The sequence below is a fragment of the Phodopus roborovskii genome, unplaced genomic scaffold (assembly GCF_943737965.1).
Source record: "Phodopus roborovskii unplaced genomic scaffold, PHOROB, whole genome shotgun sequence".
NCBI classification, from domain to species: Eukaryota; Metazoa; Chordata; class Mammalia; order Rodentia; family Cricetidae; genus Phodopus; species Phodopus roborovskii.
In genome coordinates this window covers 18,901,695-18,929,096 of record NW_026126571.1, presented here as the reverse complement: position 1 = coordinate 18,929,096, position 27,402 = coordinate 18,901,695, and the positions used below count along the sequence as shown (strand labels likewise).

At 39.7% G+C, this 27,402-nt stretch overlaps 1 protein-coding gene across 3 annotated transcripts in view; it reads right to left on the bottom strand.

Moving 5' to 3' along the window:
- The window catches only part of Pde1c (phosphodiesterase 1C), a 370,394-nt gene that overhangs the window by 9,214 nt on the left and 333,778 nt on the right, over nucleotides 1–27,402 (bottom strand). The window contains exon 18 of one of the 3 annotated variants that reach the window (XM_051202984.1): nucleotides 15,880–16,038. The exons of the other annotated variants lie outside the window; for them this stretch is intronic. Coding sequence (XP_051058941.1) covers nucleotides 16,025–16,038 — 14 coding nt within the window. The 3' untranslated portion in view covers nucleotides 15,880–16,024. Of the gene's footprint in view, nucleotides 1–15,879; nucleotides 16,039–27,402 lie in introns of those variants that run through there. 3 annotated transcript variants of the gene reach the window in all.

Genomic DNA, 27,402 nt, shown 5'->3' with positions numbered 1-27,402 from the left:
GGATATCCAAAAGGAGGCCTAGTGAGGGCCCAGCATATGCAGTGTAGTAGAAACCAGAGGCCTCTAACCAGACCAATGACTCTTTGCAATAAACACGTACAAGTACAGATATATGACGAAGAGGTTTATTGTGTGACTCACTGTGTCACTCTGCGGTTTCCATGATGAGATTTTTAATTCCCCCCATTTGTTTTATGAAGAGGATACAGGGGTGAAGGGTACAGGGGTGAAGGTGGATGAGAAGGGACAGCCAAATGAATGGGTTCAAGATACATGATTTTAAAGACACATAAAATAAAATAAAATAAGAAAGTAAAAAGAAAACGCAAATAGATCTATATCTATCACCATGCACAACGCTTAAGTCCAAGTGAAAAACAACCCTCAATATGAATCCAGTTACTGATAGAAGAGAAAGTGAGAAATAGCCTTGAATGCACTGGCTCAGGAGACGACTTCTGAATAGATCACCAGTAGCACAGACACTAAGATCGACAATGAATGCACAGACCTCATGAAACTGAAAAACATAAGGCAAAGGACACAGTCAACAAGACAAAATGGCAGCCTACAAAATGGAAAAAGATCATCACCAACCCCACATCTGACAGAGTGATGATCTCTAAAATATATAAAGAGCTGAAGAAACTAGACATCAAGACCCCAAATAATCCAATTTTTAAAATGGGTTACTGAAGCTTGGCCATGATGGTGCACTCCTTTAATCTCAGCACTAGGGAGACAAAGACACAGGCATATCTCTGTGAGTTTGAAGTCAGCCTGGTCTACAGAGCTACTTCCAGTACAGGCTATTTCTCAGGCAATTGGAAATCAATCTACTTTAAGACGCAGCAATATCTCTCTTGGACATATACCTCAAGGATGCTCAATCATACCACAAGGACACTTGCTCAAATGTGTTCATAGATGCTTTATTTGTAATAGCTAGAACCTGGAAACAACCTAGATGCTCTTCAACCAAAGAATGTATAAAGAAAATGTGGTACAATCACACAATGGAGTATTACTCAGTTGTTAAAAACAGTGACATTAGGAAATTTCAAGGCAAATAGATTGAGGTAACCCATACCCTGAAAGATAAACATGATTGTGGTGATATGTTGCTTGTACAAATAAAGCCTGTCTGAAGGCCAGAGATTGCAGCTTGACACTAGCTAACCACAGAGCTGTCTGGAGGTCTGTACAGACAGGAAGTGAGATGGCTGAGCAGAGAAAGGATATAAGCACAGAAAAACAGGAAGTCTCTTTTTTGTATGCTGAGATGCTAAGGAGGTAAGGTATGGCTGTGGCTTGCTCCTTCTTTCTGATCTCTCAGCATTTTCCTCTATATCTGACTCTAGGTTTTTATAATTTAGACCAATTAAGACCTCTACTTACATTTTGGCACCCATGTGGCCATTAATGACAGGACAGGGACAAATTGCCCCACATGGCCCCTAGTCTTGTCTCTGATCTCTCAGTATTTTCTTCTATATCTGACTCCGGGTTTTTATTATTTAGACCAATTCAGAACTTCATTTACACATAATATGTTACTCACTCATAAGTAGATATTAGCTGTATAGTAAAGGATAACTATGCTATAATCCACAGACCCAGAAAGGCTAGGTAACAAGGATGCCCAAGGAGATACTCATGGATCTCCCTGAGAATGGGAAATAGAAGAGATCTCCGGGTTTAACTGAAGGTAGGTGGGGATTGGAACCTTAGGGATTAGGTTGGGGGCATGGATGGGGGGGAAGAGTACTGAAAGAGATGACTGGAAATGGGGGCATTTCAGGGTCACATAGAAATGTGATGCAAGGGAAACTCTCAGGAATCTACAAGGATGACCTCAGCTAAGACTCCTAGCAATAGTTGATATGTAGCCTCAACTAGCCATATCCTATGATCAGATTGGTAACTATCCCATTTGTCACCAGAGAGCCTTCATTCAGTAATTGATTGAAACAGATGCAAAAACCCATAGACACACACTAAAGCCATACTCAGAAATCCTGCTGAAATGAGGAAGGAAAGATTGTAGGAGCCACGGGGGTCAAGGACATCACAAGAAAACCCACAGAAACAACTAAACTGTCTTGCAAGAACTCACAGAGCCTGGATCAGTAACTAGGGGCCTGTGACAGACCTAAGCCTCTACATATATGTGACAGTTGTGTATAGCATGGTCTGCCTGCGGGATTCCTAAGAATAGGAACAGGGTCTGTCCCTAACACTTTGGCTGGATCTTGAGAACTTATTCCTCATACTGAATTGTCTTGTTCAGCCTTAATACAAGGGGATAAAGTTTTACTGCAACTTGATATACCATACTTTGTTGATACCCATGGGAAGTCTGCCCCTTTCTGAACAGAGGAGGAGTGAATGGAAGGGTGGAGGGGAGGGAGGGAATTGCATGGGAGGAGAGAAGGGAGAGGAAAATTTGGTTGGGATATAAATTAAATAAATAATTAAAAACCAAACCTCAAAGCTCACCACACAGTGATACACATCCTCCAAAAAGGACAGACCTCTTACTCCTTCTTAAACAGTTTTATGAACTGAAGAGTGCATATTTAAACAAATGGGCCAGTTGGCCAATGGACAATTCTCATTCAAGCCACCATATTCAAACTATTAGTAAAGTCATATGCAGAGAACTGGGGTGACTGAAAGTTGTATTGCTAAAGGACAAAAGTCTATCATCATAGTCCAGTTTATGATAACAAGATGCTCTAAATGGTCTACATCAGAGGAAGCAGGAGGCCAGCACTGGAGATGTGTGAATGCACAGTGATGTTTTCCTACTCTACAATATCCTGGTATGGTGCAGAGACAGGTTTTGGATAATGCTGGGGGCTGTTTTCTTCTTTTCTTCCCCAAAAACTTCCCCAAGAAGTTCTCTTGGGGAAGAAGCTTCTCTCTCTCTCTCTCTCTCTCTCTCTCTCTCTCTCTGTCTCTCTCTCTCTCACACATACACACACACACACACACACACACACACACACAAAGCAAAAAGCATGGGGTCCAATTAGTGTTAGTTAACTACTCCTGAACATGAGGCTTGCCCTAGAGAATGGTTAATATACCCCTTGTCAGTCCACTAAAGATAACTGACTTTTCTTTTTTACTTTTTCCAGTAGCTATAAATTACAAATAGCTTTTTAACTAGAGGTGGCACTCTATGCCAGCTTCTGTTTTTCTTTGCTTATATTTTTGTCTGGCTTGACAAAATGTAGGTCTTGTGTATGGTGTCACTGTCTCTGTGAGTTCAAATGTGCATCAGACCTGTTCTGTCTAGCAAAATGGTTTCCTGGAGGCCACACATCATCTCTGGATTTTACAATCTTTTCACCTCTGGTTCCACATTGATCGCTTGAGAAGAGAGAGGTGTAACAAGGATATCTTGTTTAGTACTGAGTGCTTTAAAGTCTCTCACTCTGTACATTGTCCATTTGTGGGTCTCTGTGTTAACTGCCATCTACTGCAAGATGCTTCTCTTATGAGGGTTAAATAATACAGTGATCTATGGGTATCATAGACACATCATCAAGAGTTGTTTTATTGCTGTGTTAAATTAGCATCATAATAGTAGTTTTCCCCCTGGGGCTTATGTCCTATCTAGTTTCAGGCCCTTAGCTTCATTAAAAATGTCAGGTATTTGTTCCATCTCACGGAGTGGGACCTAAATCCAATTTGGAAAGTGATGGTAACTCCTATAACAACCTTGTCGCTATTGCACAGTGGACATATCTTGCAGGCATGACAGGGCAAGACAGTGCACAGATAACTTCTTTCCTCTTGTTAAGGCCATCTCAGGTTTAAGTAGAATTTGACATTCCTGATGGAGAATCCCATGGGAAGGCTTTATATCTGGGTGAGATTAATAATTACTTTTCTCTCCCAGCAGCATGTAGAGCAGCTTCCATCACTGTGAGTGGCAGTCAGTAGAGGTGAAGTTTCCAGTTTATTATCAGCTCAATTTCTTCATGGTCTATAACATGAGAATGTGGTGTCTTTAGCAATAGGGTCTTACCATCAGGTTGTAGAGGGTAGCCAATAGTTTTGACAATAATCTGTTATGTTTAGGGAACTCTGTGGGATTCTTTAAGCCAACAATTCAAATGATGTAATCCACTCATAGTATTGTGGTTTTATTTGGTAGCATATGATGGGTATCTTCTCCTCCATTATATGGTGTGGTGGGACAGCCCCAGGCTGTGGCTCATTTTGTCCAGCCCTGGGAATCTCACTCTCCCCCAGACTCTGTCTGATGGCAGCATCTGGAAAAAACAGGAACTGAAAACTCACTCAGCCCATTGTCCTGGGTCCATTCTGGAGAACCTGACCATCTACCACAGCCTCTCAGAAGCTACCTCTCTCCTGAGAACGTCACCGGTAGCTCTTGTCAAGCAGCAAATATCCCTGGGCATGGCTAGACATTTTCTGTAATTCTTGCTCAGGGCAATAAACTCTAGACATGGCACAGGAGGAACCCTCACATCCACAGTGACAACAACTGACCCTGCACAGCAGGGAGAGGAAAGTGAGGACCAGGACCTGACCATATAAGAGGACTGACTATATTATGTTTTTTGAACGTGTAAGACTTTAGGACTTTGGATGTGAGAAGCAGGTGAATGTGTTAAGTGTGATGTAATAGGCCATCCTAATAGAAGCTTGGAGCAATGTGCTGAGAGCAACATGGACTCATGCTCAAAAGGTTGCAGAGGAAAAGGGGAACAATATTAGCAATTAGGATAGAAACCATTCTTATATTTTGTCAAAGAATGGGACGTTGTTTCCACCCTTGTCTTAAAGATCTGCTGGGTTCTAAATGGAAGACTTTTGAATTAAGTTCCTTAGCAGAGGAGATTTCAAGACGGCCTATTATTCACTGTCATATGGTTATTAGTGATCACTCTGATGCAGATCTACAATGAAAAAGAGCAAACAGGGCAACAAGAAATACAAAATGCACAGTTTGAGGAGTAAAAGAACACCAGGAAATTTAATGTTGGAGATAAGTGTTGGGCTCAAAGAGATGAGAAGTTTAAAGAAATTCTGATGCAAAATGGAATAAAGGGGGAGGTACCCTCAGGGCAAAATCCCACTAAGCTAAGCTTCTAACTTGTAATAAGGAACCTAGGGAATTAAAGAAAAGCTTATGCAACAAAGGAAAGTATTAACAAATCCAAGTTATACAAATGTAATACATGGACGGGAGCAGGTTCCATCCCAAGCAATCAGAACTTAGCAGCTTTCAACTGCTTGATTCTGACTTTAGAGTCAAGGATTCCAGAGGGAAAAGGTTGTGGAATCTTCCTCTGCAGTTAAGGAAAGCAAATGACTGAGGCCAGGCTTGTGGCAGGGAGTTCCTCTCATGGAGCCTTGGAGAGGCCATTTCCTGAAGTGGAAGCTGGATTGTGTTGGAGATCCCAAGATGGGGAAGACGCCCGAGTTGTGAGATGTTTGCTGAGAGCTCCAAACAGGGAGTTGGAAGCAGTTCAAGAAAGAAAATTGTGTTGTAATCAACAGAGCTTGGAGGGGCAGGAGATCTAAGCCCTTTGATTTGTGGCTTTAGACTTTGAACTCTTAAACAGTCTTGAGACTGAAAGACTGGGGACTTTTGAAGTTGAACTAAATGCATTTCATTTTCTGATATGGCTACAAGCCCATGGGGGCCAGAGAATGAAATGATACAGTTTAAATGAGAATGGCTCCATCATTCATATGCTTGAATGTCTGATCACCTGATGTAGCTCCATCAGAGTCTCTATATTCTCTGTCAGTGTTTTTCAATCTTGGTGAGCAGAAATCTGAGCCCTTGTGACAGTTTGAATGTAATAGGCCCTCATAATCGCTTAAGGAGTGGTGCGATTAGGGGTGGCTTTGTTGGAGTGAGTTTGACCTTGTTGAAGGAAGTGCATCGCTGTGGGGGCGGGTCTCCCCTCAAGCTTCACTTGGTGTGACAGTAAGTCAACTTCCTATTGCCACTGAGTCAAGATGTAGGACTCTCAGCTCTGGCACCACATCTGCCTGCACGCCGCCATGCTCCCCATCCTGATGATAACGGACTGAACTACTGAAACTGTGAGAGCCCCCTCAGTCAAATGTTTTTATTTATCAGAGTTGCTGTGGTCAAGGTGTCCCTTCACAGCAATAGAAACCCTAACTAAGACAGCCTTTTAAGCAGGAATGCAATTTCAGTGGGGCATGCTGGGCCTTGCACCTTGCAAGGGAATTCTCAGTGAAGACATTGTTTTGAGCTGTCAAGGGCAGCCATCTTTTCTCTCAACCACTGAAGTGCTTTGGCCTCACAGATGATATGGATTTTTAAAAGTGATTTCTGCCCATATATATTCAGGTTTCCAAACAACTGGGATAGAGTTTACAACTTATTCCTGGGAACTGGGGAGGTGCTTTGCTTTCATTTATACATAAAGGAAATTTCCTGGGTTATTAGTCTTACTTTATGCCTCCACCTTTATCCTGCTTTTTCTTTTCTCTCTCCCCCAGCCCTCTCTTTCTTTTTGCGTGTGTAGTCAGGTTCATGTGTGCATGCACAACATATAAATGTGGACGCCAGAGAACAAACAACCTTGAGTGTCATTCCTCAGTCACTGTCGACTTTGGCTTTAGAACAGGGTATCGCATTGCTCTGGAATTCATTGAGGAGGTATAATGGTTTGGATATAATACTCCCCATAGTCTCATATGTTTGAATGTTTGGTCTGCTGCTTAGTTGAACCGTTTGGTAAGGATTAGGAGCTATGGCCTTTTCAGAGCAGGTGTCGCCTTGTTAAAGGAGGTGTGTCACTGGGGTGAGTTTTGAGGTATACCCCCCCATACCTGCTGTCTGTCTATCAGTATCATACCTGTCTTCTTCCTGCCATGACGACCATGGACTCTGCTACCCTCAGGAACCATAAGACTCAAATTAAATGCTTTAATTTATAAGTGTTTCCTTGGACAAGATGTCTCTTCACACCGATAGAAGACTAGGACACTCAACTAAGCTGGATGACAAGCAAGTCCCAGAGTTCCACGTATCTTGACCTCACAAGTGCTAGGATTGAATGCATGTACCTTACCACCCAGATTTTCTTTAACTTAAGTGGGTTTTGGAAATCAAGCTCATGTCATTATGTTCTCAGGATAAGCACTTCATCAACCGTGCTATCCATCTTCCCAGCCTTTACTCTGCTTTCTGAATTTAAAGAGTGCATTGAACTTATGAAACTTCAGAATTCTCAGCTATTTCACAGGGGGGTAAGATATACCAAGGAGTAAGCAAGTATATTGACACACACTTTATTTCATTTTCTATTATACTTTAAAAGTATCAACTTCAGGACATAATTTTGATGGCCATGTTAAGAGTGCTTTGTAAATAGTGTTCATTACTGTTTTGTTTTTATTCTAAAGGAATTTGTGTGTGTATGGGTGTAATGCAATGCACATATTGAGATGGAAATATGTCTCCTTTGGGAAATGAGAACTTTAAGGCCAAGAATTAAACTGCCCTTGATCTACAGTGAATGTTTAGAGAGTAAACAACATAATCAGTCAGCTCAGGGCAGAAATGTCACCAGGGCAGCTTATGTGACTGGTGTCTTTTGATAAAGTGATCATTTTCAGATATTTCAAATTAATGTCCTTGCCTAGCTCAGCCAAAAGGCAATTGATCCAATTATTCAGGAAACTGGGAAGGGGACAGAGATGGAAGTGACAGCCAAGGCTGCCACCCACAAGGAGAACACACACACCTAAAAACAGAACAGCCTGAGGTTAGTGAGAAACCCAAATGATTTATGACTTAAACAATGCATTTCCTTTCTACAAAGTAGGGTACATGGCCAAGCACAAGCCTGCTGTGAAAAGATGATTTAAGAGCCCCGTGAGTCCAGACATCATCATTGTGAACAGTCTCATAATAGCCGTATTGTTATAAATACAACCAGATCCCACAGGGTGGCATGGAAAAGGATGTTGACATAGTGGGAATTTTTAATCAATTTGTTTTAGCAGGTTATAAATGCCTGCCCTTATGATACTTATTACTTTCTAGTCACTCCTGCTGAGTGTGTCTGCTGGTATCTTTGTGTTCCATTTGGCCTATGGTAGCGGATGATGTCTCACAACAAGTAATCACTGTGTCATTTTATATCCTCAAAAGGGCATCAGGTTCTCCTCCTAGTTGGGAAATCACTGAAAGTTTGGAACTTCTCAAATTGAACTTCCCACAGGGTTGTGCTCTAGTTATACATACCCAGTGCTCACATCTGCAGTGTTGTGTTCTTCCCCACACTACACCATCAGTTCCATTTTCTCTGGTGACAATTAACTGTCTGCTCATCAAAGAACCAAAAATAAGAGCTCTTCACGCATCAGCATTTTATGCTACTGAAATGTAAGCTCTTCTAACATGTGAATGTGCTCTGGCATTAGACATGCCCAAAGTATTTACAACCTTTGACCTTATAACTGGGCAGTTATCGATTTGTCCAGGGGAGATATTCTAAAGTGTGACAAAACTAACATACAAACAGACTCATTTTTGTTATATAAAATTAGGATTCTAAAATAAAAGCATCTAACTTCACTGATCAATAGCAGAGAGGTGGTTAAGTAAAATGCACTGGAACTGTAAGATGTAATGCTGTATTATGCTTACACTGAAATTGTATTAACGAAAAGTTTTTTAAAAAAACAGGAAAATGCTTACATGCTAATATCATATGGATGAACCATAATGATTATTTAAGTGCACTGTATGGCCTAATTGTGTAAACATGCACAGTCAAAGACCTTAAGGAACCACAATGAAATGCCGACAGTGATTAATTGTGGGATGGGGCCGTACAAGTGACTTTAAGTTCTTACCGGTGATCTGGTAACAGTAGATTTATTATAAAATAGCCAAATCCCACAGGGCAGAAGTGCATCGCTAAAGGCCATGATTTACAAGAGTTACTGTGCAAGAATAATATGCAGAGCCACACTGAGTAGTAATTGTGTGGTACACTTCATCACCACAAGGGGCGCCTCTTAGTGGCTGCTTTGAAGTTAGCAGCTGAGTACAGATCTCATGATAGTAAACGGCTTCTGTTCCCCAAAGACAAGGATAATGACTAAACCAATGCTAGTCTATTCTGAAGGGCAGGATAACATTTCTGAGAACGGAAAAAGAAAAACAGTTTAGAATTTGAAAGCTGACACACAGGAATATAATACCATCGTACATAGTGAAAAATACCTCGGAAGCAGGCTAACTCTGGGAACAGCAACCTTAGCTTTTGATAATCCGTTTAATAAGGACCTTCAGCCCACAGCGAGTACTTGAACATGCAGTCATGCTCTGTGAATATGCACCACTGTTCAGTAAAAGTTGTTGCTACTTGAGCATTGCCCTGGATTCAGGGGAACACAAGTGATGGAGGGTAGAGTGGGTTCTGGCAGCCCTAAATCTGGCATAAAATGTGGACCACAGCAACCAACAATTACAAGAAAAAAGGCAGCCTTTTCATTTGTTGAAATTCCAATGAAGTGGTTAATTTGTGTTTTTATTTGACAATTAGAGGAACATACAGTTACTTATTTATTACTAGATGCTAGGGGGAATTAGACACAAAGGATTATCAGGCTCTTTTGCAATGAAGATTTACAATAAACATACTTAATGTTTTTAACAGCAGTTTGGCACTCTCTGTCTTACACGCATCCCATGCTTTGATTCTGCATTTGGAGGTGTGATGTTACACCGTGTGAACAACTTGAAGCGTGAAGTAGCAGCACCATAGGGAACAGAACGCTCTTCCTTAGAATGGATGGCCATCCCCTTGCCTTGTGATACATGAATGCAATCTTAATGCTGCATTATGTCTGCCTGAGACTCATTCACACCAGGAGAGTATGTGACATTGTGCCACAAAGTAAAGACATGCCATTCTCTAGCTTCCTTTTTGGAAAGACACCTGCAGTACACAACGGGAAGTTTCTGTTTTGTTTTGTTTTTTAATTTCCCCCAACAACTATGCATGTGGCATGACCTGCAGAAGAGTCTAGAAGTATGGCCACCTGCCTTCTTCTGAGCTCTGCTAGGTATTCTTGATATGTTTCAGCAGACACCTCCCACAAGCCCAGCTCTCTGGATCTGAAAGACAGCAAAGTCTAAGGCTTAGGGGCCTCCACCATCCATCCCCACACATCCAGGACCAGGGCTGCTCCTGACAAGGAATGAGTTGACAAACTCATGGTAAGAACCTAACATCCAGAGGTGAAATGACAGAAAAAAATTGTCCTACAGTTAAGGAAGTCAATGCCATTATCATATTAACCTAGAAGTGATCACTTTGCTTTGAATAATTTCCCCCACTTAGATTTCCTATTCCTTGTTTCTCTTCACCAATCTACTGCTTCCTCCCCACATACCTACGTCTAGTCGCTTGAGCTATTTTACATTTCCTCACTCAGATTACTCTGGAAAATGTGCCCAACCCCATTATTTGGCGTTTCTGTGTACTCAAATGATACTGCAAGTAGAATGGCTTATCTGGGCAGAATCAAATAAAGAGACTTGGGGAATGTCAGAAAATATGAGACAAGACAGGATCCACAAAGGGAAGGTCACAAATCAGGGAGAGGACACTTTAAAAATGATGCAGTGTGTGTGTGTGTGTGTGTGTGTGTGTGTGTGTGTGTGTGTGTTGCAGTACAGGGATCAAGAAAGCTGATAAAACCCCAGCCAAGATCTACAAATGAAAATAGCAAAAATATTTTAAAATTTTACAGCTTATAAAATTGTATAAAATATCATAGAAGCAAGAAAAAAAAGGAAGAAGTAATTCTCTATAGTTTGTTTCTAGAATCCATCACTAAATGATATATATGGCTGTAGATTTTCAGTGTGAAGCTGTCTGTATTAATCTGGGATTACTTTTATATCAGCACACATATGACACATACACCTATCTGAAGACACGGAGAGCAGTATGCACAGCCTCCTCCCTAGTTTAGAGCACACAGAGAGAGCAAAGATAAGCAGGGTGTGCTTCCTGCGTACCTGCTTAGAAGAAGCCATTCCAGTCACGGGGCTCCAGTGAGCTTGTCTATGAGTGTGCTTGCAAGCAGAGATACCAGCTCCCATGAAGAATGTGCATGGGAGTCTCAGAGGCAATGGCTAAAGCTGACCATTACAGAAACGATGCCCCATGGAGACACTGACTGCGAACTATTACACACAACAATCACTCAGAAGGTAGAGGAATCCCCAGAAGAAACTGGGCAAGTGTGCCCTGGGTGAACTGAGAGGCCCACCATTCCCACTGCTTCTGGCTCTGCAATGGCTACTTAGTTTGGATTGAGTGTACCAAGGAAGCCTCCCACTGTTGGTGTTAACCCACTTTCACTTGAACAAAAGCCAGAACTCATGGCAATGCACCTCTAATACATGTGCCAATATTTTAATTGAGAATGGGAAGGGAGGATGATGCAAGATAATTAGGACTTAATCCTTAAAGCTGGCCATGAACTCCTCCGTCCAGGACCCCCACCACCCCTCACCGTGCCTTCCCATGAAAGCAAGATCTTATAGGAAGCATCTCTTGCTCATCACTGACAATCTCCAGGAAAGCACCTTCCCCATACAAATGTCCAACAAGAACATCCCATTTTCTAACCTCATTAGACTCATGGTTGCTAACAATTCAGCAAAATTTGTAGATGGCCCTAGTTACATCCGGACTCTGGGCCACCTCTGTGCCTGCTGGTGTCTCTGCTTGGACATAGGGTAATGAGCCTCCTGATTTCTCAGGAACATTGTTGCTGCTCATTACTGATTTCTCATTATGCTTACTCTGTCAGTGATAATGAGGCCTTTAATCACAGATCTCTGTTGATGGATTACAAGTATAATTATCCATTTGTTCAAGAATAAGAACCAATATAGCATCATTATTGAAACATTATGTCCTGTAACACTGGCTTCGCTGCAGCCCGGCGTTGTGCCCACCATGCTGGCAGAGCAGACGGTGCAGTGGTTTCTCATGCCGCATGGATAATATTTCCTATTTGCTCCAGGAAAGTCCCAGTTTCAACCTGGGTTCTAAGAGTCATGAGAGTTTTTCAGGTAGGCCTGTATCATCACCCTTCGTGGTTAATCATTCTTTGAAGAATGTCATTGAATTGATTTGATTTTTTGTTGTTGTTCTTTCTCAACTATAGAGGCCACAGAAACCACTTTAATCTATTTTCATGCACTACTTGGCTTTAGCAAATTCCCCAAATAGTCTGATGTTCCACCTTTTGTGATAAGCTATTGGTGTAATTAGAGTATGTCTGCCTTTACCCAGAATGCACATCTCCTGAATGCAGCCACATGGATGGTGAAGACACTGAATATGTGGTGAAGGAAATTTGAACTTTGTGTTGAAAAGGGATGGGATGATCCCACCTGACAGTTCTGCATCCTGAGTGTTGGCTGGGTGCCAGGCACTGTGATAGAAAAGTACTGTGAGTCTCGAAGTGTGGAGGGCATTCAAAGTTAGAATGAAGTGTCTGACTGGGAGAAAAGGTATTCCTCTAATCTCTTTCATTTGGAAAATTATGATGCACTCATATTTCCAATTCTGGAATCTTCCCTGTCTCATTTTGAGAAAGAATATTGTAATTTTTAATCCATTGGTTTCCCCACACTCAATGGGAGAACATTACAAAATGTTTCTCATTATCAAAATCTCTACTCAGACATCAACAAAACATACATTCTCTCTCTATCCGTCCATCTGCCTATCCATTCCATCTGTGTGTCTATCTAAGGAAATGTGATCTATGAGATAAGGGATAGGTCAAGCATCCAACTCCTAGAATATGGAGCACAAAATAGTCTCCTCCCCCTCCTCCTCTCTGTTCTCTCTCTCTCACTCTCTCTCTCATTCTCTCCACTCCATCTCTCCCATTCTATGACAACTGTACCCGTTCTAAAGGCATGGCTGCAGATGGAAAACTAGGATGTCTGAGATTCCGCAAATGAGTTGTCTTTGGCTTTGGTGTTGGTGTTCAGCCTGATTTTAATGATTAAGGATATTAGTGTGTAGAATCCTATCAGTTGTTTTTCATGCTTTTTAAAAACACTGTGAACAAAATGGCCAGTGGAAGAAAATCCATTAATGATTTAGAGATACATCTTTTAATTGCTCCCATAAGTTATTAGGACACACAGACTAGGAAAGGAAACTATGAATAAGAAATAAAATACTGAATCCTGTAAGGATAAGTTACTGTGCCCCAAGTTGAGCCCGTAGTGATACAACTTGGACACAGGCTTGTTTGGTGATGTGAAGATGCAACTCAAAGTGTTGGCTCCAGTTAGTTATCATGTTACAGCTAGGGATATAAAAGGCTTGTGGTTTATTATAATACTAACGAGCAGGAGGTCACTGTGTGTCCACAGTTTCTCATTGCACACTCTGGTGTGCAAATCTGTGCTGTGTGCAGGAGCCAGAGCAAGGTGAGTGAGTGGGGCGTTGGGATCATGCTGGTGGGATATTGATAGATGCTACACTTGGAAGAAGCCATTTCAATAAAGTAAAACCCACAGAAAACATGCTGCAGCGTTGGAAATAGTGTTCTTTCGTGTGAATACTGACGTGCAATAATTATTCTAGTGTGGGATCAAGTCTAGGATCAGTTTAGAGCACAGTGATGCATTTCATACACTTTTGCACAAATGACTCTGTTTTTATTCAACGTGACGTAACACTTGAGAAATTAAAAAGTAAGACTAAGTTAGCAGAGCTTCTGTACCTCCTGAGTGTTTTAAGCAGAGTTTGCTAGCATGAAGCTCTCCTCTCATTCTTTTTCAGCTGATTCATGGCTGACAGAAAATTTAAAACGTTTCTATCCTCATTGGGTTTAGAAAAAATGGCTATATTCCTATTTATTTTTCAAATAGTTTAGTGTTATTTTCTAGATTATAAAATGAAGCAGTAGGCATTTTGTATCAAATGCCCAAATGTTCCACATACAAAAATACAGAGTAGATTCGAGGTAAAAGGCCCATATTCCAAGGACATAAACTGTCATACACTTGATTGCATTTAATTGGCGTACAGAATCATTCTACCTTCAAGAACACGGCTTGCAAGCCGATGACCCCTAGGCTGAGTACAGCTCATAAGCACATTTTGTTTGGTGCAGTGTAAGCACCCGGGTTAGATGCCAATGTCTAAAACTTTGGAGGAAATTTACAAATCCTGGGTACCTGGGACCCCCTATTCTTACACAGAACGAATATAGCCTGTGATATTGGGCTGTTGCTTTCTTATGTTATCATCTTCCTTACCAATTCTCACCATCTTCACTCACCCCTCACAACCAGCCTCACCAATCCCTGACCATCCTCCACAGCCCACCCTCTGCAATTCCCCAGCATTCCCACGCTTCCTTACTGTCTCCCTGTTATCAAAACCCATCAAACTGCCTTGTATTATAACAATTAGATATCACATGGCTTGTTCTAGTCATACACTTGACATTTTATGTTCCCAAAGTCACTTAGTTCTGAATTTCATGATTTACTATTAGGAACTCAGGCAGAGTAATGGAAGTGTTGGGAGGTCAAATGTAAAACCAACAGAGAAAAGTTGTGTAAACATCAGGTACTGTGTGTTCCAGGCAACAACTCTCTTCACATTTCCCTGCTGAAGCCTATTTATATGAGCCAAGAGGTCATAAGGACCACACACAGTCTTCTTTAACTGCTATGTAAATACCAATGACTTATTAAAATACACAGATACTTTAAAATACCTGTCTTTATACTTTTAATTTAGAAATGAAACCTACAGAATTCACTCAAGCCCATTACCTAGCTCACTTTCTTCCTGTCGTTATTTCTATATGACACTGTTTACTTTCAGATGGGACCTAAAACTACATAAAACATTCATATCCAAATCACACACCATGAGAGAGAAAAATCATACTTTCCTTGCACTCTACTGAATCCCATTTTCTGTTTGGCTTCAGGATAATGTATTTTTTATCCCTTTACCCCTGCCATATTTATCATCCTTATTTTCTATTTGTCCTATTAATCATCTCCTTTGTGGTATTAAAATCTTACTAAACTGAAAATTATTACCTGACATATCTCTCTGATTCTGGATCCCTTACCACTTCCCTTTCTAAGAAGTTTACAAAGTAATGAAGCCAATGTATGGATACCCAAAAGTAGAGGACCAGGAAGCAGTCAACATTTCAGTGACCCCTTAGTGATGGATGCTGCCCGGTGAAAACCCTTGGGATCGCACTGACAGCATGGTCATCAGCTAACACATTCAGATTTATATTTAGGAATTTACACATAATAAATTAAGCATCAAATACATATTCCTATAGGATAACCTCCTCTTAAAAAGACAAACACGTATATATTATACAAATGGGGGAAAAGGCATAAGAACAAATTTTAAGCCTTAAAATAAACTGGAGAAAATGAATGTTCTCAACTGGAGAAAAGAGCCAGCGCTTGGCATTTCACTTTAGTTGCGATGAAAGCCAACCTGGCTGTGGTCACCATCATGAGCCAGGATAAAAGGCACCGTTCCAAGTTAACAGCACTAACAAAACCAAAATGGCTGTCAACTGTGTGGGGAACCTTTTGCGAGTCTCATTCAGCATATCCAGGATGTCAGTTTTTCAGCAGGCTCAACAGGTGCTGTGAAAGCCATATTATTAGTGATGGACTGTGAAATGGCCTTTCACGTTTGCCTTTTGCTTTGAGGGCGGGGCAAAAGCAAAAACAAAAACAAAAACAAAGCAAAACAAACCTCAAGTGGAGTTTGTGTGCTCAGGAAGGGGAAAAAGTCCCCTATAATTCTAAGACCACAAGCCAACCCCCAGAGGCCCCTGGGAGGAGACAGCGTGAGAGAAGGCCAAATGTGGGACTTGGTTCTGAAAGCTGTACACCTTCCCCAGACACCAGACACTGGCAGTCCCAGTCTATGTGAGGTCTTTTCTACTCTTCTGGATCTGAAAGAAAGAAAAAGAAAAAGAAAGGTGTCAATGCTGCCTTCCCTCCCCTCCACCCTCGGCTCTCTGGAGAAGAAAGGCTGCCGGCAAAAAGCCAAGGAGATCAGTGGAACACTTTAGACTGCTTGTGGCAGAAAACCAGTGGGGAGGAGGGAGTCTCCTCTCCCCAAAACAAGAGTCACTCTATTGACGAGGACAATCTCAGCAGATTAGCCCCGGACACATGTTTAAACATGAGGACTCTTTAAACTAGGCCTATAGGCTTTAGGCTCAAGCAATGTTCTTAATGAGCTCCTTTATTTTGTAACGGAGAAGACAGTTACTGATAGCCTGGCCCGTGTGTTCCAATGGTCAGTGGGATCAGAAGAAATCAGATCACTCTAATCTTGTTTCCATGCAAAGGAAAACTTTCTCAGAATGTGTGGCCCATTTACAGAAGCTTCCTAAAGACATTCCAAAAGAGACATTCCCCAGCCCAAACCACCATACAGATGGATCCAGTATTTAGTGGAAATAGACAATATTGGCATTTATTTTTTCCACCAGATGTACTCCATTCCATGTAATCTCATTGGTCCTGGAGGGAATTCCAAACAATAACACCCCCTGCAAGACTGGCTGCCAATGGTGACATCCTTCCCTGTATAAAATGTTCCCTTCTGTACAGGACCCCAAAGGAACGGCATTGCAGCATTCCGGACTTCAGGAAGCGTAACAGCCTCAAGTACAGAAGGCTTCAGAGGCAGCTGAGGACAAGGAAAGCTTCCCCTTCAAATTTAAAGATCCTCTCCTAAATAAGACTGAGCTGAAATTAGGCAGAAAAGGAGTTAGGAGCTAGGAGAGCCCCCTCTGGTCTATTGTAATTACAGCCAATTCTCAGTTCTCCAGGGTCCATTGATCAAGACCTCCTGTGGCTCCTCTCTATTTGGGGCTGGATGCTAGCTATATTTACCCTCCATTAGCAACTGCACCCATTTTGGAAAAATAATAGAAGAAAGAAAGCCTATAGCTACTCAGAAAGGATAGTATTCTCTGATAAACTTGACTCTTTGAGAGGAAGAAAAGTGTCTATATTTTCAACATTTCTTGAGTGTGGAGCAATACTCAGCATATAGCGCATACTCGGTTAAGTAACTTCTTAGTTGAAAGGAAGTGAATTCAGTAAGGTAGATTCTATGGAAAAGGTGGAATGAGTAAAAACTATTTCTAAACATCCGTTTGTCCTTTTTGGCCCTATACAACACATAATGTGATATGCCAAAATTTTATATTCCCAATATAGGAGACTCATATGGATGATTGTCTGTGCAACTGATCTCGGGAGGAGGGACAGCTGCCGCAGGCATCCTTGTCCTGATTTGTCAATCACACTGAGCCTCTTCTCACTCTAATTCCTGTGTGTGATTATGCATTTCAGATTTTTTTTTTATTTATTTTCAGGTTAAACTGAAATTGAGCAAACATCAGAAGACCATAGAGTGTGTGAAGATGAAGATCCTGAGGGCAAAGTATAAGAGAGGCTGTGGTACTGCATCATATTCACCATGATTGCTTTAAATTTCATCAGTTCTAAACCCATGGTCGACTCCAAAGGCCACAAAAATGTTAAATTTACTTGCTTTAAAAGGACTAACTCATGAATTGAGATGGAAATGAGGCCCATGTTGGGACTATTAGAGAAAATATATAGGCAAGTGTCCCCTGCCTGTTCCCTGTTCTAAATCTTCTTCCATCCGACACTGGGGAGCTTGGTTAGCTTCCAACCCCGAAGCAAAATCATGCAGCGCAAGAAACCACATACGTACATTTGCTTCGTGCTAGTAGATATGGTATCTCAGCAACTTCACTTACAGAAGCTGGAGATGGATTTACAACAGAGCATCCTTGCTTATTCTGTCTTTCCTATACTGTCGTGCAGGGAAGAGGTACTCAGTGTGGCTCATAACCATCCAGGTTAAAGGCCATGCTTTTAAGAAATGGGAGAAGCTCAAGTGAGTGTGGTATAGCTTTTAAAATGTGTTTACAATTCATAGCATTCACGTTCTTGGAGAGTAACAAGCAGGCAGATAGCATAAGAATCTGGCCCTGGCCTTGAACAAAACACTTTAAACAGAACTCACTGCAAACATATTTCTTGTTTATTTTTCTTAGATTTGGATTTTTTTAATGGCCTGATTCAACAATAAGAAAATTATAATTTTGGAGATACTTAATTAGTCTCTATCAAGGCATAGATTTCACTGTTCTAGTCTCAGACTGTGGCAGCTGTTTTAAAGGGTTATTTTGAATGTATACATTTTCTTTTACAACCCCAATAGAAGCTAAGATCTTAGAAGAATTATTCTAAGCTATTTCAATTGCACACACTCTTGGTGTCTCCAAACAAAATTCTCTTATCATATATCCTACCAGAGCTAGTCAGACGAATGGATGGATGGATCAGTAGATGATAGAAAAAGATACAGATGGGTAGATGATAGATGACGGTGGGACTATAACTCCTAAAAGGCTGTCCTATACCATTGTCCTCTGGGGTGCCCCCATCTGACCCCAGATACAATAAGATGCTGTAGTTTGTACTCAAGATAGGTTCTTGGGTCTCATGATTGCCTTCACTTTGTCTTTCTTTTTAATCCAAGTCATACCACTGTAAATAATGATGGTGTTAAGCTTTCCTCTCCCTTTGCTGTGTTCAAACCTTCTTTGTGTGTTTTTTCCTTGTAGGATTTAGTGTGTCTTTCTGTTTTCACTCTCTGTTTTAAGTGACACCTTTCCAGCCACCAAGGCCCCAGGCACCCCTACTAGGCCAGTAGTCTTGCAGTGGCCTGCATCCACACTAGTGTGTAAGATACAATCTCTGCACAAGACAACTTGTTCTGTCTTTGGAAGCCAAGAAAGATCTAGAACCATGAAGACTAAGGAAGTCCTTCTAAACCAGCCTGGGAGGCACAGACTCCTGACCTGAAGCCGCCTGACAGTTCTCCATGTTTTCCTCAGATTTACTACTTCAGGATGCTTCAGCATGGATAGAGGAAAAAGGATCTGATGCTTTCTCAATGGTTCCAAAGTACCGAATAAAAATAACATGTATTGTAGTGATCTGCTGCTTAGAAACTCACATGTCCTCACTGGGAAATCAGAAATTCCTTCCTGCGAGAGCTCTAAGGTAAATACCAGGCTTGCACATTTGATGCAGGTCTTGAGAATATGGGTATCTAGTCATGATGTGGCATTAAAAGTATAGACAGCCGTGGATCAGTATTGATTTCAAAAGAAGCTGTTGTTTTAAAGGATTTAATCAAATCAGTAGAGTGTCTCTGTGAAGATGCGCTGCTGTTTTTGTTTCTCTAATTATTTACACAGAACCTGACAAAATGTATTTCTTTCTAATCAAGGAATAAATATGTAATTTTTATTACTGTTTTATTTTTACATTTTCTGGACACCAATATTAATTTTTTTTAAAAGAAAAATCACCTTTTTCCATCAAAATTTTATCTTCCCACTGCTGTCTACTGGCATTTACAGACTCAGAAGCTCAGATCTAAATCCACAGCTTAGGAACCATCTTTGTTCACCAGCCAACTTTGCCTGGTAAGTTGCTTCTTGCATTAGCCATCCTTCAGTCCACTTGTTGCCATTTCCACATCAACAGGTCTAGCTCTAGATCCAAGTCCTTCCAACCTGCCTTGTTTGCAAACCACATTTGACTGTTGAGACACTCCTTTCCTCTCTAATCTTTCCCTCTGCCTGAAGCCATCTCTACAGACATAGACCAAACTCTAGTCCTGTGTTTTAAGAACCATTTTTGTCTGGTCCAATTAAACAGCTCATCTACCACCTTGACCTGGTTCAGCTACAATTACTAGCTTCTGCACTCATCTAAGGCAGGCTAGATAAACAAGCAAAGAAAGAAGTTCACACACTAAGTCGAATCTCAAAAAATAAAAAACAAAACAAAAATAGTATCAATGTCCAAGACAGTATTCCCCTCATCAAAACACATAGACGCATAGAAGTATTCTCTAATGAGAACTACCTAGACAGAGACCAGGGCAAAATATTTTATAAAATCATAAAATCATCAAAGAATTAAAAGAATTAGAGGATACATTAACAAATGCCTTACTGAACTCCAAGAAGATAATAATAAACACCTGAGTGATGTTCAAGATAATATAAATTTGCACTCGTACCTGAATAAAATGATGAAGATAATTAAAGATTTGAAAGAACAGGAAAGGAATCTGTAGACAAAGTAGGACATGAAGAACAAATCTTTCCATTTTCTGATATCTTCTTTAATTTCTTTCTTGAAAGACACAAAGTTCTTGTTATATATGTCTTTCATTTGTTTGGTAAGCATTACCCCAAATACTTTGTTTTTCTGATTTCTTTCTCAGCCCATTTATCATCTGTATGTAGTAGGGCTACTGAGTTTTTTTGTTTGTTTGTTTGTTTTGTTTTGTTTTGTTTTTTAGTTAATCTTGTATTCTGCTAATTTGCTGAAGGTGTTTATAAGCTGTAGGAATTCCCTGGTAGAGTTTTTTTGGGTCACTTATGTAAATTATCATATCATCTGCAAATAGTGACAGTTTGATTTCTTCCTTTCCAATTTGTATCCACTTGATCTTTTATTGTCTTATTGCTTTAACTAGAACTCAAGTACAATATTGAAGAGATATGGGGAGAGTGGGCAGCCTTGTCTTGTCCCTGATTTTAGAGGAATTTCCTTAAGTTTCTCTCCATTTAGTTTGATGTTGCCTGTTGGTTTACTGAATATTGCTTTTATTATGCTTAGGTATGTTCCTGATCTCTCCAAGACCTTTATCGTGAAATGAGATGATCATGTGGTTTTACTTTTTTAGTTCGTTTATATGGTGGAACACATTGATAGACTGTTGTATATTAAATCATCCCTGGAATGAAGCCTACTTGGTCATGGTAGATGATTCCTCTGATGTGCTGTTGGATTCGATTTTCCAGTATTTTATTAGTATTTTTGCATCAATGTTCATGAGGGATATTGGTCTAAAAGGATCATGGTTGATTTCTCAATGGAAACTCTGAAAGCTAGAAGAGCCTGGAGCAATGCATTCCATGTTCTACAGGACTTGGATTGCCAACCTAGACTACTGTAACAAGTAAAAGTATCTGCCATTGTTGAAGAAGAAATAACAACTTTCTACATCCTAAAAGAAATCATATCCAGCCGAAGGAAATGTTAAATAGGATACTGGAAGCAATACTCCGAACTGAAGAAAGGAATGAGCACAGCCAAAAGACTACAACAAAAACAACCAGAGCTGTCATTAATGAAACATAAAACATGACTGAGAGCTCAAACAGAGAAAAGAAAACTAGCACCAACACACACATTCACTAAAAATTAACAGCCTCAACTCTCCAACCAGAAGCAACTGAATTGATTACAACATAAGATCCATCTCTCAGTTATCTGCAGGAATTCATCTTTTCATTAAAGATAGGCACAACCTCAAAGTGAAAGCATAGCATAAAGTATCCCAAATAATTGAAATCAGGAAGCAGGCAGGCATGCCATTCTAATACCTGACAAAAAGTCTCCAAAATAAAACCAATCAGAAGAGACAAAAAGGCGCACTTCATTACAGTGAATGGATCAATTAATCAAGAAAAATTACAATATTAAACATATGTGTCAAACTCTGACCATCTATACTAATAGAAACAACAATATAACACAAACTCAGTAATATTAAGTGATGTCAACATTCTACCATTTCAATAGATAGATCATCTGAACAAAAATAAACAGAGAAACCTCAGAAATATATGACATTTTACATCAAATGGACCTAAAAGATATCTACAGAATATCCTACCAAAACACTATAGGATATACATTCTATTCAGCACCACATGGATGCTTCTCTAAACTAGACCACTGAGGCGCCAAAAAACCTTAACACACATGCAAAAAAATGAAATTATCCCAAGTATTCTAGCCAACCATTATGCAAGAAAACTTAAAATAAATAGCAAACAACACTCTCATATATTTATAAATTCATGGAGATAAAACAACTTATTACTGAGTGATGAGTATGTCAAAGGAGAAATACATCAAAATATTTTTAGAATTAATTGAAAAGGAAAACAAAAAACAAAAAATCTCCAGGGACAGATTAAAAGCATCTCTAAAAGCAAAATTTATAGTCCTAAGTGCCTACATTAAAAAGCAGAGAAAGCACAAATAAATGAGTTAATGGTGTAACATAAGATTTTGGATAAACAAGAACAAAGAGAGTCCAAACTAAGTAGATGGCAAGAAATACTAAAAAATCAAAGCAGAAATTAATAAAATAGAAATGAACACCATGCAATCAATCATAAGAAAAAAATTTTTGGGAAGATAAGAACAGTAAGCTGTTGGCCACCGACCAAGAGAAAGATAGTACCCAAATTAACAGAATCAAAACTGAACAGGGAAACATTGCAGCAGACACCAAAGAAAGAATATTATAAGAGAATACTGTAAAAACTTGAGCTCCAATATGTTAGAATATCTAAAAGAAAGAGATGTATCTCTTGATTTCTCCATACTACCAAGCTAACCCAACTACCAAGCTAAAACAAGATGATAACAACAACCTGAGCAGTCCCATAGCAAAGGATGAGATTGGAAAGTAATAAAAGCTTTTCAACTAAAAAACTCACACTCAGAAGAATTCACAGAGCAGAGGTCTACCGGACTTTTTAAGAACTACAATTGATACTTCTTAAATTATTAACAAAAACTATAAACAGAAGGAATAATCCAAAATTCATCCCATGAAGCCAGTATTACTCTAATACCCAAATAAGTAAAGGCATAATTATGAACAAGCAAACAAGACTACAGCCAAATATGATGAACAGAGATACAAAAATCTTCAATAAAATACTAATAAACCCAATGCAGACATGTGCCAAGAAGACCACCCACTGTGATCAGGTTGGCGGTGTCCTAGGAATGCAAGGATGTTTTGACACATGTAAGTTAATAAATATAACAATCATATAAATGGACTTAACGACAAAAACCACATGCTCTTCTCAATAGCTGCAGAAAAAGCCATTGAGGTAATCCAACATGTTTTCCTAGTAGGAAATCTAGAGATCTAGAGGTAATAGGCCTGGAGGAAACATACCTCAGCATAACGAGGTATATATATGACAAAACACACAGCCAAAAATAATCATAAATGGAGAGAAAGTTAAAGCAATACCATTAAAATCAGGAATGGGATAAGGCTGTTCACTATCCCCACTTCTTTTTCAATATAGTGCTGGAAAGATTAGCCAGAGCAATATGGAAATTGAAGGAAATTAAAGGATACAGAAAGCAAAAAAATTAAATTATACCCATTTGCATATGACATAACATTATATATGGGATTCAAAGAATTCCACCAGGAAACTTCTAGAATTAATCAACAAGTTCAGATAGCTTCAAAGACAGTAAAATATCTTGAGATAAACTTCAAGATACATTATAGAGCTATAGTAATAAAAACAATATGGTACTGGCCAAAAATAGACATGTAGGTCAATTGAACAAAATAGGAAACATAAGTTCATAAAACTATAGTCATCTGTTATAAAAAACATCATCAAAAAATGATGCTAGAATAATTGTAGCCCACATGCCAAAGAAAGAATTTAGCCCCATACTTATCACCCGGCACAAAAATCATTTCCCCCCCAAAAAAAAATATTTCCAAGTTGGTCAAAGACCTCATTTTGAAACCTGAAATGCTAAAATTGCTAGAAGAAAACATACGTAAGAGATAGGTGTAGGAAAGGATTTTCTGAGTAGGACTTTATTTGTTCAGAGATTAAGGCTAACAATTAACACATGGGTACTCATAAAACCAAAAAATTTGATATGGCTAAAGAAACAATCAATCAAATAAAGAAGAAACCCACAGAATGGAAAAGAATTTTTATCAGCCACATTATGTGGTTAAAGGATTAATATCCAGAATATACTAAGAACTCAAAAAAGAAAGATTGTGGGAAAACAAATGACCCAGTTGAGAAATGGGTTAGGGGCTGTCTTAGTTAGGGTGTCTATTGCTGTGAAGAGACACCATGATCACAGCAGCTCTTAAGAAGGAAAACATTTCATTGGACTGGTAGATGTTTAATACATTAACGTCATGGTGGGACATGGCAACATGCAGGCAGACGTGGTGCTGGAGAAGGAAATGAGAAATCTACATCTTGATCCAAAGACAACAGGAAGTGAACTGAACTATCTTGAGCATAGGAAACCTCAACACCTGTCCCCACAGTGACGCCCTTCCTCCAACAAAGCTGCACCTACTTTAACAATGCCATACCTCCTAACAGGGTCACTCCCTATGAGCTTATGTGGGACAATTATATTAACACTACTACAAGGATATAAACAGAAAATTCTATTGAGAAGACAGAAAATTGTCTATGAAAAACCTCAAAAAATGTTCACCGTTCTTAGCAATTAGGGAAATGCAACTAAAACAACCCTGAGATTTCATCTCACCCTAGTCAGAATGGACAAGATGAACAAAACAACCAACACTAAATGCCAGTGAGGCTGTGGGAGAAACAGAATATTTATTCACTGCTTATCAGAATGCATATTGGCGAAGCCACTCTGGAAATCAGTATGAAAAATGCTCCAAAAAATTAAAAATGAACCTATGACATGATCCAGCTACATCAGTCTTTGGCGGATGCCCAAAAGAGTCAGCATCCTACTCCACAAATACTTGCTCAGCATTGTTCATAGACATCTTATTTACAATAGATGGGAAATGGAAACAACCTAAATATCTTTCAACAAATGAATGGATAATGAAAATGCAATATCTATACATTTGTGGAATGCTGTTCTGCTGTAAGGAAAGATGAAATCATGAAATTTGAAGTTAAATGGATGGACCTAGAAATGTTTATGTTGTATGAGGAAAACCAGACTCAGAAAGACAAACACTGTATGTTCTCTTTCATCTGTGGTACCTAGTTCCAAATCTTCAGATGAAAGGATATAATATTTAGTTACCACAGAAGCCAGAAAAGTAAAAGGGACCATGGGGATGCTTTAGAGGGGAATAGTAGGATACAAATGATAATAAAAGAGAAATATAAAAATGAGAAGTGGTCCCTAACTAGGAGGGAGGTCAATACAGATGAGAAGGATGAATAAATAGCACCAACATTGTTTGATAAAGCCTCAAGGAATTATTTTATCACACACACACACACACACACACACACACACACACATACACACACACACACACACACACACACACACACACAGAGAGAGAGAGAGAGAGAGAGAGAGAGAGAGTTATGCCCCTTGGGTAGACAATGCTCCCTGTAAGTAGCACAGACTATCCAAAATCCCAATACCAGCCTCAAGTACCTCCTCTTGTATGTGTGGCTGGACAGGATAGTTCAAATGACTCCCCTGTTGCTCTTGGATGCCTCTCAGAGGTGGAATATAAGACCCTGTTACACTTGGGACACAGGCCTTGGATTATTAAAGCTGGATCTAACCTGAAAGTCTACTTCCTGCAGTCTAGCTTCCACAGTACAAGAAAGTAACATGAAGCTATCAAGAAACAGAAGCAATTAAAAAGTCCTATCCAGCTTGTGACACCTATGAACCACAACAATGACCATCATGGCAAGACATTCATAAAGACGAAGACTGGCACATTGGTGATAACCAATAGCTACTTAACATGAGGAAAATCATGCCTGTTCATAGATGCCTAGACAATCTTAGAAGAGAATGTACTTTTTGCCACTTGTTTTTCCAGCGTAATTTCTTGACTACATCATAAACGCTATTTTTATATCCATAGGTTAAGTGTAACTGTTAACACTCATTAAAGAAGCTTCTCTTTACAGAAAATAAAGACTATCCACAGAAAATTACAACTATGCAAAGGTCAACAGTTTGTGGGTTGCCTAGCCATAACAGACATATCTGTAGAACAGTTCTCCCTCAGGGAACACCATGGAAAAGGTAAGAAAGGATTGTTAAGTATCATAATTCCAGGAAGCCTGCAGTGTGACTGCCTCTATTAGAAATGGATACATAAACAAGATCTGAATAATGATGCTATCTATAGATATGCCAATACAAGAAGGGGAGAAGCTCATGGTACCCCACTTCTAGACAAAGCTACAGGCAACTAGTTTCTGCTCGGAGATAGACAACTAGTATTTTCCATGAGTGAATTCTCAGATTGGTTGCCTAATGCAAAGCTGTCTGTCTGAAACCATATACATGAAAATAACAAAAAGGGACCTAGCAGGTTGTATTTATATGTATATATATATATATATATATATATACATATATATATATACACACTTATATATGTAACAATAATAATCAAAGAAAAAGATGTTGTTTATTAGAGAGTAGAATGGAACATGGGAGGAGTTGAAGGGAAGGGACATGGGAGGGGCTGGAGGGAGGAAGTAGAAGATGTTAATAGAATTGTATTTTAACTAAAATTGTAAAAAATAAATACATTTTTGATTTTCTCTGTCAAGCCAGGCTCCTTGACAAATATAGTGCAATATCGAGAGTGTAATGAAGCACCAAGACTAAAACAACGAATATGTATATATCAATAATTGCAAGGTAAAGTTGTTTGAAAAGTTTTAATTTTGCCTTTAAAAAAGAACACTCAATAGGCATTTGTTTGACATTTTAAGTACATAGTAATTTGATAAGAGCCTGAGTTCTAAGTGGCTGAGCCAAAAGCATGAATGGGAGCTTCCTGTAACACAATTTAATTTTTTTTTTCAAGACAGGTTTTCTCTGTGTAGCCCTGGATGTCCTGGAACTAGCTATGTAGACCAGGCTGGCCTCAAACTCATAGAGAGCCACCTGCCTCTGCCTCTGGGATTAAAGGCGTACCCTACCACCACCTGGCCCACAATTTAACTTTTAACCCATTAATCTTCCATCATACAACACACACACACACACACACACACACACACACACACACACAGAGTATGTATATACACTATGGTTATAAACTTCCAAAGCACAAAGTCTACAGGAAAAGAATAAATGGCTGCCTACACTACCTTCTACGGCATAACCTACCATTGATTCAGCCTAAAATTATATTCACAATGCATTGGTCTGTGGTGGGTGCTAGCTCTTCAAGAGGCAATGGGTCTGATTCACCATGCCTCATCAGTGCCAGGGCCATGAGTAAGCACAGGCCCTGGGTTTGGGGGTTTCCCTGATCCTAAGATGAAGTCCATCACTAAAAGGCAGAGGCTTTGCAAGTCTCCATTCACCCACTTCTCAGCCACACC